Here is a 14,858-nt window from a genome sequence, read left to right as displayed (position 1 = left end):
TATAACAAGCATGTATTTTACTTTCGTTATTCAACAATAAGGAAAGGTTGATTTGGTTTTGTTTGCTTTCCAAAAAAAGGTAAGGATTAGTTCTAAACTTAATTGGGAGATTTATGAGGAGTTGGTTACTCTTTAAAAAGCTCTTTAAAAGTGATAAATTTGCTCCAAGATAGAAATGTTTAGAGAAGGCTGAAGAGAAAACAGTCCCTGCTACAGAGAGAGTTTACTACTAAAAAGAAAAACACCAAAACCCCCACAAAGCTCAGAATACATATAAACTATTTTGAAAAATACAAACAGAAGAAAGACAGAACCTCGCATAGCAGAATGGTCTGGCGGCATTTAGGGAATTCCTTTATTCCTTGTTTAGAACGTGTTTCAAGATAATGTGGCCAGTAGGGAGGAAACGGGGTTGAGAGAAAGAGAATTGTTGGGCAAATGAAAAATTAGATCTATAATAAAGCCTAGTTCTTCTCAGATTTGGACCAAGAGAATTGAGGCCAACTGCTTCACTTTATGGGGAAAATATAAAGCTACAGGTTATGTGATTTGCTAGTAGTCACACCACAGATAGATGTAGAGTCCTAGAAACTTCTCTCTCGGTCTTTTTTTAAATAATTATTTTCTTTTATTTTTTATTGCTAGTTTTTGTCTTTATTAATATTTGGTTGCACTGGGTCTTCATTGCTGTGCGTGGACTTTCTCTAGTTGTGGTGAGCAGGGGCTATTGTATGTTGCAGTGTACTGGCTTCTATTGCCAGGGGGCTTCTCTTGTGGAGTACAAGCTCTAGGAACACAGGCCCCAGTAGTTGTGGCCCATGGGCTTTTAGTTGCTCTGCGCCATGTGGACTCTTCCCAGACCAGGGATTGAACCCGTGTCCCCTGCACTGGTAGGCAGATTCTTAACCACTGGACCACTTGGGAAGCCCTGGAAACTACTCTCCTGGTATCCATTCTGTTTCTTACTGTTATCCTACACAGAGCACCTCATCTGCTTTGAACACCCAGGGGAGATTTTCCCTCCTCTTTCGGCCTCAGTCACAGCCATCTTGTTAACAAGCATCTTTTGATTCTCTTTCCAATTTTGACTTTTCCCTTTTATGTCTTCCCTGCCCCTTACTCCACCACACTTTTAGGAGATAGTCTCAAGGATGAAGGAGAAGTAAAGCATTTCATTCAAAAAAATATTTGTTGAGTACTTACTACATGGCAGACACCTTTCTAGGAACTCAGGGTGTGAAGAGATCAAAGCTAATTGCATAACGTCAAGAGATTTGGGTCGGGAAAAATAGTGAAAGAATTTGAAATGTGCCAAAATAAAACAAAACAAAATCAAAATGTGTCCTGTCCAGCTTACTTACCAAGGTAATCTCTACTTTTCACTGTGTTTGGGCTATTTTGCAATTCTGTGTACTATAGAAAACTGGTAATAATGTAAATGATTCTTTTTCATAGAAATATAAATGTTTGGTGGAACATAAGTGATTTTATTCTTGCTCTGTGACTTGACTAGTTTTGCATGCATTTATAAATTAAATTCTCCTGGGAACCAGTTGTAACATATTAGTTCTCTCACTGATTTTAATGAGCTCAATAAAATCTTTGTGCTTTTTTACATTTTTTTGTTTTGGCCATATTGTGCAGCTTATGGGATTTTAGTTCCTTGACCAAGGATTGAGCTGAGGCAGTGAGAGGTGCGAGCACAGAGTCCTAACCTTTGGACGAGCAGGGAATGATTTTATCTTTTTAAAAAGAATTATCCTTTTACATTTTCTTTTTCACCTTCATCCTCTTATGTGTACAATGTGGAGTTTTCCAAGAGAGAATCAGGTGACATTACAAGGAAGTGAAGGTACAAGCAGATTGAGAATTTAGCCTGTCTTCTGTGAAATCAGACATTAAGGTATTTGCAAAAATGTAATACATGCCATTATCACTAAATTTTTTGTTTGGGGAAATGGCATTTTTTCCAATGAAAATGTTTATTATATTCATATGTCATTGGTTAATTTTCTTTAAATATTTTTTTCAAGTAGGATCCGAGTTCCTTGACCAGGGATGGTACCTGTGCCTCCTGCAGTGGAAGCATAGAGTCTTAACCACTGGACTGCCAGGGAAGTCCCCCCAAAATATTTTTAAAGTACCTCAGTTTTTGTTTCATATATGGCAATATCAGTTATACAACCTGTATAAATGTATGAACCCATTTAAAGTATATAAACCCATAGAAATATACAAACCCACATAGAAAGCTATTGCATGCATGCTCAGTCACTTCCGACTCTTTATGACCCTATGGACTGCAGTCCACCCGGCTCCTCTGTCCATGGGATTCTCCAGGCAAGAATACTGGAGTGGGTTACTATGCCCTTCTCCAGGGGATCTTCCCGACCCAGGGATTAAACCTATGTCTCCTGCATCTCCTGCATTGCAGGAGTATTCTTTAACCACTGAGCCACCTGGGAAGCCCATAAAAAGCTATTGGAGGTCCTCAATTATTAAAAGTATAAGGGGATTCTGGGATCAAAATGTTTGACAACTGTGGGCCTCAGCAGAATAATTCAGCCTGGAAGGCTTTTATTATACCTTCGTGATTTTGAATTTTGATTGGATTTCATCAGGCTTTTCTCTCCAAATGAGATTCAGAAATATAAAAAGCAGCTATAAAAATACCCTACCTGGAAATCATCTTGCGTTTCCAGTGCAGTATTCACTTGCATCAGAGCTGCCAGGTGACAATAATACTTGTAGTGGGAAAAAAAATTTAAGCTATAGATTTGCCACAGCAAGGAGAAACAAGTGGTTTGCTGGTAAAGCTGTGCCAGCCTCTTCTTCCTATTAAAGAAAGAAGACACACACAGGACAAAAGAAAAAGTTATCATCACCAACATACTTGAGGGAAGCACAGGTGCAGAGTCCTCAGTACCAGCATGAGGGTCTAAATAGACTTGAGTTTGAGGCCTGTTTCCCTTACATGTAAATTAAGTTTACATGTTGTGTCTGACTCTTTGCAACCCTATGGACTGTACTGTCCATGGAATTCTCCAGGCCAAAACACTGGAGTGAGTAGCCTTTCCCTTCTCCAGGGGATCTTGCCAACCCAGGGATGGAACTCAGGTCTCTTGCATTGCAGGCAAATTCTTTACAAGCTGAGCCACCAGGGAAGCCTAAGAATACTGGAGTGGGTAGCCTATCCCTTCTCCAGCAGATCTTCTCAACCCAGGAATCAAACCGAGGTCTCCTGCATTGCCAACAGATTCTTTACCAACTGAGCTATCAGGGAAGCCCTACATATAAATTAACATGCACACTAATTTTTTTTTCAGTTTCAGCAAGCAATATTTTTTATTGATGTACAATTGATTTACAAGTGTTGTGTTAATATCTGCTGTATAGCAGTGATTCAGTTACCCACACACATGTATATATATTCTTTTCCATTGTGATGTATCACAGAATATTGAATATAGCTCCTTGTGCTATACAGTAGGACCTTATTGCACATGCATATTAGTTTTTATGAAGCCCATTTTCTCCACTGCACAATGGAAACCATAATGCTTTGTGATGATTAATTAAGATTATTTATATGTAAGAGCATAGATGTAAATCATTTTATTTACATCTATAAATTTATTTATAATTTATTTATATATAAGACCTGTCCCCTGTCAGGTCACTGCCATTTAAGTGAAATTATTTAAAAGCACATTTATATAATTTTATCACATTTGAGTCTGACGACAACCCCATAAGAAAGGAAGGAATAATTAACCCCATTTTACATAAGCAGAGAGTGAGACTCAAGTTAAGTAATGCCAAAGCCTTTGACTGTGTGGATCACCACAAACTGTGGAAAATTCTGAAAGAGATGGGAATACCAGACCACCTGACCTGCCTCTTGAGAAACCTGTATGCAGGTCAGGAAGCAACAGGTAGAACTGGACATGGAACAACAGACTGGTTCCAAATAGGAAAAGGAGCATGTCAAGGCTGTATACTGTCACTCTGCTTATTTAACTTATATGCAGAGTACATCGTGAGAAACGCTGGGCTGGAAGAAGCACAAGCTGGAATCAAGATTTCCAGGAGAAATATCAATAACCTCAGATATGCGGATGACACCACCCTTATGGCAGAAAGTGAAGAGGAACTAAAGGGCCTCTTGATGAAAGTGAAAGAGGAGAGTGAAAAAGTTGGCTTAAAGCTTAACATTCAGAAAACTAAGATCATGGCATCTGGTCCCATCACTTCATGGGAAATAGATGGGGAAACAGTGGAAACAGTGTCAGACTTTATTTTGGGGGGTTCCAAAATCACAGAAGATGGTGATTGCAGCCATGAAATTAAAAGACGCTTACTCCTTGGAAGGAAGGTTATGACCAACCTAGATAGCATATTAAAAAGCAGAGACAATACTTTGCCAAAAAAGATCTGTCTAGTCAAGGCTATGGTTTTTCCAGTGGTCATGTATGGATGTGAGAGTTGGACTGTGAAGAAAGCTGAGCGCCGCAGAACTGATGCTTTTGAACTGTAGTGTTGGAGAAGACTCTTGAGAGTCCCTTGGACTGCAAGGAGATCCAACCAGTCCATCCTAAAGGAGATCAGCCCTGGGTGTTCATTGGAAGGACTGATGTTGAAGCTGAAACTCCAATACTTTGGCCATCTCATGCAAAGAGTTGACTCATTGGAAAAGACCCTGATGCTGGGAAGGATTGGGGGCAGGAGGAGAAGGGGACGACAGAGGATGAGATGGTTGGATGGCATTACCAACACAATGGACATGGGTTTGGGTAAACTCTGGGAGTTGGTGATGGACAGGGAGGCCTAGCATGCTGCGATTCATGGGGTCGCAGAGTTGGACACGACTGAGCGACTGAGCTGAACTGAAACTGGCTACAATATTAGTAATTTAACAAAGCCAAGAAAACAAAATATAATTATAAATAACTATCAAAAAAGAGATTTTAAATAAAGTTGAGAAGGAAGAAAGATATCCTAGAGATTTTTTAAAAAGAAAAAAGAATATTTATTTATTTGGCTGTACAGGATCTTAGTTTAGTTACAGCATGTGGGATCTAGTTCCCTGACCAAGGATCAAACCCAGGCCCCCGTGCACTGGGATACAGGATCTTAGACACTGGATCAGCAGGGCAGTCCCTATCCTAGAGATTCGTAATGAAGAACTCCAGGTACTGTCAGTTGAGACACTGACAACATTCATTCTGTTGTGGAAATTATTTTTTAAAGGTTCTAAGGAAACGTGCAGAATGTAAAATTCCTTATAACAGGGAGCTCATGAAGCTATGGAAACTCTGACATTAAAGGCATTTCTTTGTGTCCTTATTTTTGAGACGAGAACCTCTTGACTGGAGAGAATTTAAGCTCTGTAGTTTCTTCCTGATCCTCAATTTTTCACCTGCTCCTCTTGTGCAGGTACTTCTTATTCCTTTTACAAAATGTGGCTGTATATTAGGCTTATCGGATTTAGGGAATGAAAATACAGGATGCTGAGTTAAATCTGAATTTCAAAACAATTCTTTTAAAATGCATATGCCTTTGAGGCGGTCCTAAGATGACGGAGGAATAGGTCGGGGAGACGAATTTCTCTCCCACAAATTCACCAAAAGAACATTTAGACGCCGAGCAAATTCCACAAAACAACTTGTGAATGCTGGCAGAGGACATCAGACACACAGAAAGGCAGATCACAGTCTTCGAAAGAAGGTAGGATAAAGTATAAAATATAAAAAGAGATACAAAAGAGGTAGGGACGGAGATCCGTCCAGGGAAGGGAGTCTTAAAAAAGAGAGAAGTTTCCAAACACCAGGAAACACTCTCTCCGGCGGGTCGGTGGCGAGCCTTGGAATCGCAAAGGGCAAAATAACTGGGAGGAAAAGTAAATAAGTAATTAAACCCCGCGGTTTACGGTTTACGTTCAGTTCAGTTCAGTTGCTCAGTCGTGTCCGACTCTTTGCGACCCCATGAATTGCAGCACGCCAGGCCTCTCTGTCCATCACCAACTCCCGGAGTCTACCCAAAACTATGTCCATTGAGTCGGTGATGCCATCCAACCATCTCATCCTCTGTCATCACCTTCTCATCCTGCCCCCAATCCTACCCAGCATTAGGGTCTTTTCTAATGAGTCAACACTTCTCATGAGGTGGTCAAAGTATTGAAGTTTCAGCTTCAACAACAGTCCTTCCAATGAACACCCAGGGCTGATCTCCTTTAGGATGGACTGGTTGGATCTCCTTGCAGTCCAAGGGACTCTCAAAAGTCTTTTCCAACACCACAGTTCAAAAGCATCAATTCTGCGGTGCTCAGCTTTCTTCACAGTCCAACTCTCACATTCATACATGACTACTGGAAAAACCGTAGCCTTGACTAGACGGACTTTTGTTGGCAAAGTAATGTCTCTGCTTTTAAATATGGTATCTAGGTTGGCCATAACCTTCCTTCCAAGGAGTAAGTGTCTTTTAATTTCATGGCTGCAATCAGCATCAGCAGTGATTTTGGAGACCCCAAAAATAAAGTCTGACACTGTTTCCACTGTTTCCCCATCTATTTCCCATGAAGTGATGGGACCAGATGCCATGGTCTTCGTTTTCTGAACGTTGAGCTTTAAGCCGACTTTTTCACTCTCCTCTTTTGCTTTCATCAAGAGGTTCTTTAGTTCTTCTTCACTTTCTGCCATAAGGGTGGTGTCATCCGCATATCTGAGGTTATTGATATTTCTCCTGGAAATCTTGATTCTAGCTTGTGTTTCTTCCAACCCAGCGTTTCTCATGATGTACTCTGCATATAAGTTAAATAAGCACGGTGACAGTATACAGCCTTGACATGCTCCTTTTCCTATTTGGAACCAGTCTGTTGTTCCCTGTCCAGTTCTAACTGTTGCTTCCTGGCCTGCATACAGGTTTCTCAAGAGACAGGTCAGATGGTCTGGTATTCCCATCTCTTTCAGAATTTTCCACAGTTTGTGGTGATCCACACAGTCAAAGGCTTTGGCATAGCAATAAAGCAGAAAGAGATGTTTTTCTGGAACTCTCTTGCTTTTTTTATGATCCAGCGGATGTTGGCAATTTGATCTCTGGTTCCTCTGCCTTTTCTAAAACCAGCTTGAACACCTGGAAGTTCACGGTTCACGTATTGCTGAAGCCTGGCTTGGAGAATTTTGAGCATTACTTTACTAGCATGTGAGATGAGTGCAATTGTGTGGTAGTTTGAGCACTCTTTGGCATCGCCTTTCTTTGGGATTGGAATGAAAACTGACCTTTTCCAGTCCTGTGGCCACTGCTGAGTTTTCCAGATTTGCTGGCATATCGAGTGCAGCACTTCCACAGCATCATCTTTGAGGATTTGAAATAGCTCAACTGGAATTCCATCACCTCCACTAGCTTTGTTTGTAGTGATGCTTCCTAAGGCCCACTTGACTTCCCATTCCAGGATGTCTGGCTCTAGGTGAGTGATCACATCATCGTGATTATCTGGGTCGTGAAGATCTTTTTTGTACAGTTCTTCTGTGTATTCTTGCCACCTCTTCTGTTAGGTCCATACCATTTCTATCCTTTATCGAGCCTATCTTTGCATGAAATGTTTCTTTGGTATCTCTAATTTTCTTGAAGAGATCTCTAGTCTTTCCCAATCTGTTGTTTTCCTCTATTTCTTTGCACTGATCGCCGAGGAAAGCTTTCTTATCTCTCCTTGCGATTCTTTGGAACTCTGCATTCAGATGGGAATATCTTTCCTTTTCTCCTTTGCTTTTCTCTTGTACCTAACAGCAAATCCCAGTGGGTGCGCAGCCCAAACGCGCGCATCCCTAACTAGCAAACGGGGAATGGGCAGGGAGGGGCAGGTTGCATTGTTTTGGGTAAGGACTGAGCCTGAATGCCCCGTGGGCAATCTGAGGGAACTAGATTGAGACAGCAACCTGGACCTTGGGATAGCTTTCCCTTGAAAAGCCTTAACCTAAGACACTGCCAGGCCCACTCACAGAACAAAGGACTGAGCAGGGTAAACCAGCCCATCCCCAGCAGGAGACAGGCAGGGGAGGGCAGCGAGAGCCGGAAGGGCAGAATCACGGCCCTAGAGAGGCATTCTATACCAAACTGCAAACAGACCTCGCTGCTTGGGACTCTGGAGGGTCGACACCTGCCAAGAGGGTCGCGGCCAGGGGAGAGCGTGGCACATCTGGGACGCTGCGCCCATTGTACACCCAGAAAACCAAGCGGCTGAGACAGGGGAAGGGAAAAAGACACAGCCCCCGACTGGGCTAGCCAAAAACCTGGTCACTGGCACTGTGCGGACATGGGAAGGGCACAAAACCCAGGCTCAACCAAGTCTGCGTCTTTGTGAAGTACCCAGGATCCAGAACCTGAGCGGCTTAGACCTGGGAAATAGAGGCAACCCCAGGGGCTGCTTCAGACAGTTCCCGGAAGTGCAACCTAGAGCCTGAGCAGTGTAGACTGGGAAAGCTACACACGCCATGAGCGGGGCAAAGCCAGTGTGGCCGAAACATTGTGAGCACACGCCAGTGAGATTTGTTTGCAGTATTCCTCCCTCCCCACAGCACGACTGAACAAGTGAGACTAAAAAAAAAAAAAAGTGACCACCACCGCCCCCCTTGTGTCAGGGCGGAAATTAGGCACTGAAGAGACCAGCAAACAGAAGAAGCTAAAAGAAACAGAAGGAATTGCTTTGGAAGTGACAGATGCAACAGATTAAAACCCTGTAATTAGCACCGACTACATAGGAAGGGGCCTAGAGACCTTGAGAAGTACAAGCTGGACCAAGGAACTATCTAAAAATGAACTGACCCAACACAGTCCATAACAGCTCCAGAGAATGTCTGAGATATATTTTTACTAGTATCATTTTTTAAATTTTTAAAACTTTTTATTATTATTTTTTTGTTAATTTTTAAATTTTATTTTATTTTCTTATTTTATTTTTATTTTTAAGTTCCCTATTACTCCTTCAATTTTCATTTTTATAGCCTACTATAACCTTGCACAAAAAAAGACCCTATTTTTATTTCTTTTATTTTTTTTCTCTAAGACATTATTTTTAAAGTAAACTTCATATATATATATTTTATAATTTTTGTGACTTTGGTGGGGTTTTTTTCTGTTATTTTTTTCTTTTTTCTCTCTTTTTTTTCTTCTTTTCTTTCTCCTTTTATAATATGGTATTTTTGAAAATCTAACCTCTACTCTAGATTTTTAATCTTTGCTTTTTCGAGTTGTTATCAACTTCGTATCTTCAAGAACCCAATCTTCAGCACCCGTTTTTACTTGGGAACGAGATCACTGGCTTGATTGCTCTCTCCCCCTTTTAGCTCTCCTTTTTCTCCACCAAGTCGCCTCCATCTCCCCACTCCCCCTTTTCTTCTCTACCCACCTCTGTGAATCTCTTTGTGTGTTCTGGGCTGTGGAGAACACTTAGAGAACTGATTACTGGCTGGATCTATCTCTCCTCTTTTGAGTCCCCCTTTTCTCCTCCAGGCCACCTCTCTCTCCTTCCTCCCTCTTCTCTTCCCTGTGTAACTCCATTAACACCTCTGAGAGATCCAGATGGTGGAGAGCACATAGGGAAGTGATTACTGGCTAGCTTGCTCTCTCCCCTTTTTATTCCCCTCTTCTCCTCCTGGCCACCTCCATCTCCCTCCTCCCTCTTCTCTTCTCCATGTAACTCTGTGAACCTCTCCGGGTGTCCCTCACTGTGGAGAAACCTTTCATCATTAACCTAGATGTTTTATCATTGGTGCTGTATAGATGGAGAAGTCTTGAGGCTACTGTAAGAATAAGACTGAAAACCAGAGACAGGAGACTTAAGTCCAAATCTTGAGAACACCAGAGAACTCCTGAATCCAGGAAGCATTAAACGAGAGGAGCTCATCAAACGCCTCCATACCTACACTGAAACCACGCACCACCCAAGGGCCAACAAGTCCCAGAGTAAGATATACCACGCAAATTCTCCAGCAACACAAGAACATAGCCCTGAACTTCAACATACTGGCTGCTCAAAGTCACACCAAACCAATTGACATCTCAAAACTCATTACTGGACACTTAATTGCACTCCAGAGAGAAGAAATCAAGCTTCACCCACCAGAACACTGACACAAACTTCCCCAACCAGGAAACCTTGACAAGCCACCCGTCTAACCCCACCCACAGCGAGGAACCTCCACAATAAAGAGGAACCACAAACTGCCAGAAAACAGAAAGGCCACTCCAAACACAGCAATATAAACAAGATGAAAAGGCAGAGAAATACCCAGCAGATAAAGGAACAGGATAAATGCCCTCCAAATCAAACAAAAGAGAAAGAGATAGGGAATCTACCTGATAAAGAATTCCAAATAATGATAGTGAAAATGATCCAAAATCTGGAAAACAAATTGGAGTTACAGATACATAACCTGGAGACAAGGATCAAGAAGATGCAAGAAAGGTTTAACAAGGACTTAGAAGAAATAAAAAAGAGTAATTATATAATGAATAATGCAATAAATGAGATCAAAAACACTCTGGAGGGAACCAACAGTAGAATAACGGAGGCAGAAGATAGGATAAGTGAGATAGAAGATAGAATGATAGAAATAAATAAAACAGAGAGGAAAAAAGAAAAAAGAATTAAAAGAAATGAGGACAACCTCAGAGACCTCTGGGACAATGTTAAATGCACCAACATACAAATCATAGGAGTCCCAGAAGAAGACAAAAAGAAAGACTATGAGAAAATACTCGAGGAGATAATAGTTGAAAACTTCTCTAAAGTAGGGAAGGCAATAATCACCCAAGTCCAAGAAACCCAGAGAGTCTCAAACAGGATAAATCCAAGGCGAAACACCCCAAGACACATAATAATCAAATTAGCAAAGATCAAACACTAAGAACAAATATTAAAAGCAGCAAGGGAAAAACAACAAATAACACTCAAGGGGATTCCCATAAGGATTACAGCTGATCTTTCAATAGAAACTCTTCAGGCCAGAAGGGAATGGCAGGACATACTTAAAGTGATGAAAGAAAATAATCTACAGCCCAGATTACTGTATCCTGCAAGAATCTCATTCAAATACGAAGAAGAAATCAAAAGCTTTACAGACAAGCAAAAGCTCAGAGAATTCAGCACCACCAAACCAGCTCTCCAACAAATGCTAAAGGATCTTCTCTAGACAGGAAACACAGAAAGGATGTATAATCTCAAACCCAAAACAATAAAGTAAATGGCAATGGGATCATACTTATCAATAATTACCTTAAATGTAAATGGGTTGAATGCCCCAACCAAAAGACAAAGACTGGCTGAATGGATACAAAAACAAGACCCCTATATATGTTGTCTACAAGAGACCCACCTCGAAACAAGGGACACGTACAGACTGAAAGTGAAGAGCTGGAAAAAGATATTTCATGCAAATAGAGACCAAAAGAAAGCAGGAGTAGCAATACTCATTTCAGATAAAATAGACTTTAAAACAAAGGCGGTGAAAAGAGACAAAGATGGACACTACATAATGATCAAAGGATCAATCCAAGAAGAAGATATAACAATTATAAATATATATGCACCCAACATAGGAGCACCACAATATGTAAGGCAAATGCTAACAAGTATGAAAGGGGAAATTAACAATAACAAAATAATAGTGGGAGACTTTAATACCCCACTCACACCTATGGACAGATCAACTAAACAGAAAATCAACAAGGAAACACAAACTTTAAATGATACAATAGACTAGTCAGACCTAATTGGTATCTATAGGTCATTTCACCCCAAAACAATGAATTTCACCTTTTTCTCAAGTGCACACAGAACCTTCTCCAGAATAGATCACATCCTGGGCCATAAATCTAGTCTTGGTAAATTCAAAAAAATTGAAATCATTCCAGGCATCTTTTCTGACCACAATGCAGTAAGATTAGATGTCAATTACAGGAGAAAAACAATTAAAAACTCCAACATATGGAGGCTGAACAACACACTGCTGAATGACCAACAAATCACAGAAGAAATCAAAATAGAAATCAAAATATGCATAGAAACGAACGAAAATGAAAACACAACAACCCAAAACCTATGGGACACGGTAAAGCCAGTACTAAAGGGAAGGTTCATAGCAATACAGGCGTACCTCAAGAAACAAGAAAAAAGACAAATAAATAACCTAACTCTACACCTAAAGCAACTAGAAAAGGAAGAAATGAAGAACCCCCGGGTTAGAAGAAGGAAAGAAATCTTAAAAATTAGGGCAGAAATAAATGCAAAAGAAACAAAAGAGACCATAGCAAAAAAATCAACAAAGCCAAAAGCTGGTTCTTTGAGAAGATAAATAAAATTGACAAGCCATTAGCCAGACCCATCAAGAAACAAAGGGAGAAGAATCAAATCAACAAAATTAGAAATGAAAATGGAGAGATCACAACAGACAACACAGAAATACAAAGGATCATAAGAGACTATTATTAGCAACTATATGCAAATAAAATGGACAACTTGGAAGAAATGTATAAATTCTTAGGAAAGTACGACTTCACAAAACTGAACCAGGAAGAAATAGAAAATCTCAACAGACCCATCACAAGCACGGAAATTGAAACTGTAATCAGAAATCTTCCAGCAAACAAAAGCCCAGGACCAGAGGGCTTCACAGCTGAATTCTACCAAAAATTTAGAGAAGAGCTAACATCTATCCTACTCAAACTCTTCCAGAAAATTGCAGAGGAAGGTAAACTTCCAAACTCATTCTATGAGGCCACCATCACCCTAATACCAAAACCTGACAAAGATGCTACAAAAAAAGAAAACTACAGGCCAATATCACTGATGAACATAGATGCAAAAATCCTTAACAAAATCCTAGCAAACAGAATACAACAACATATTAAAAAGATCATACATTATGACCAAGTGGGCTTTATCCCAAGGATGCAAGGATTCTTCAATATCCACAAATCAATCAATGTAATACACCACATAAACAAACTGAAAAATAAAAACCATATGATTATTTCAATAGATGCAGAGAAAGCCTTTGACAAAATTCAACATTTATTTACGATAAAAACCCTCCAAAAAGCAGGAATAGAAGGAACATACCTCAACATAATAAAAGCTATATATGACAAACCCACGGCAAACATTATCCTAAATGGTGAAAAACTGAAAACATTTCCCCCCAAATCAGGAACAAGACAAGGGTGCCCACTCTCACCACTACTATTCAACATAGTTTTGGAAATTTTGGCCACAGCAATCAGAGCAGAAAAAGAAATAAAAGGAATCCAGATTGGAAAAGAAGAAGTAAAACTCTCACTGTTTGTGGATGACATGATTCTCTACATAGAAAACCCTAAAGACTCCACCAGAAAATTACTAGAGCTAATCAATGAATATAGTAAAGTTGCAGGATGTAAAATTAACACACAGAAATCCCTTGCATTCCTATACACTAACAATGAGAAAACAGAAAGAGAAATTAAGGAAACAATTCCATTCACCATCGCAACAAAAAGAATGAAATACTTACGAATATATCTACTTAAACAAAAGACCTATATATAGAAAACTATAAAACACTGGTGAAAGAAATTAAAGAGGACACAAATAGATGGAGAAATATACAGTGTTCATGGATCGGAAGAATCAATATAGTGAGTATACTACCCAAAGCAATCTATAGATTCAATGCAATCCCTATCAAGCTCCCAACGGTATTCTTCAGAGAACTAGAACAAATAATTTCACAATTTGTATGGAAATACAAAAAACCTCGAATAGCCAAAGCAATCTTGAGAAAGAAGAATGGAACTGGAGGAATCAACCTGCCTGACTTCAGGCTTTACTACAAAGCTACAGTCATCAAGACAGTAAGGTACTGGCACAAGGACAGAAATATAGATCAATGGAACAAAATAGAAAGCCCAGAGATAAATCCACACACCTATGGACACCTTATCTTTGACAAAGGAGGCAAGACTATACAATGGAGAAAAGACAATCTCTTTAACAAGTGGTGCTGGGAAAACTGGTCAACCACTTGTAAAAGAATGAAACTAGAACACTTTCTAACACCATACACAAAAATAAACTCAAAATGGATTAAAGATCTAAATGTAAGACCAGAAACTAAAAAACTCCTAGAGGAAAATATAGGCAAAACACTCTCCAACATAAACCACAGCAGGATCCTCTATGACCCACCTCCCAGAATATTGGAAATAAAAGCAAAAATAAACAAACGGGACCTAATTAAAATTAAAAGCTTTTGCACAACAAAGGAAACTATAAGCAAGGTGAAAAGATAGCCTTCAGAATGGGAGAAAATAATAGCAAACGAAGCAAGGGACATACGATTAATCTCAAAAATATACAAGCAACTCCTGCAGCTCAATTCCAGGAAAATAAATGACCCAATCAAAAAGTGGGCCAAAGAACTAAACAGACATTTCTCCAAAGAAGACATACAGATGGCTAACAAACACATGAAAAGATGCTCAACATCACTCATTATTGTGCTAAGTCGCTTCACTCATTATTAGAGAAATGCAAATCAAAACCACAATGAGGTACCATTTCACACCCGTCAGAATGGCTGCTATCCAAAAGACTACAAGCAATAAATGCTGGAAAGGGTGTGGAGAAAAGGGAACCCTCTTACACTGTTGGTGGGAATGCAAACTAGTACAGCCACTATGGAGAATAATGTGGAGATTCCTCAAAAAACTGAAAATAGAACTGCCATATGACCTAGCAATCCCACTGCTGGGCATACACACTGAGGAAACCAGACTTGAAAGAGACACGTGTACCCCAATATTCATCGCAGCACTGTTTATAA

At 40.0% G+C, this 14,858-nt stretch overlaps 1 protein-coding gene across 31 annotated transcripts in view; it reads right to left on the bottom strand.

The window, feature by feature from the left end:
- ADCY10 (adenylate cyclase 10) overlaps positions 1 to 14,858 on the bottom strand; it is a 105,881-nt gene that overhangs the window by 11,639 nt on the left and 79,384 nt on the right. For all 31 annotated transcript variants that reach the window (XR_014053387.1, XR_014053386.1, XR_014053382.1 and 28 more), the window contains one exon: positions 2,679 to 2,835. Coding sequence is in view for 24 of the 31 variants with exons in the window: in XM_081489242.1 (XP_081345368.1) it covers positions 2,679 to 2,835 (157 nt within the window). In the remaining 7 variants the exon portion in view is untranslated. The remainder of the gene's footprint in view (positions 1 to 2,678; positions 2,836 to 14,858) is intronic.

The sequence above is a fragment of the Giraffa tippelskirchi genome, chromosome 5, assembly GCF_054371585.1.
Source record: "Giraffa tippelskirchi isolate mGirTip1 chromosome 5, T2T-mGirTip1v1.2.pri, whole genome shotgun sequence".
Classification (NCBI taxonomy): domain Eukaryota; kingdom Metazoa; phylum Chordata; class Mammalia; order Artiodactyla; family Giraffidae; genus Giraffa; species Giraffa tippelskirchi.
The sequence above is the reverse complement of the archived record's forward strand: the minus strand, read 5'-3'. Positions and strand labels throughout refer to the sequence as shown.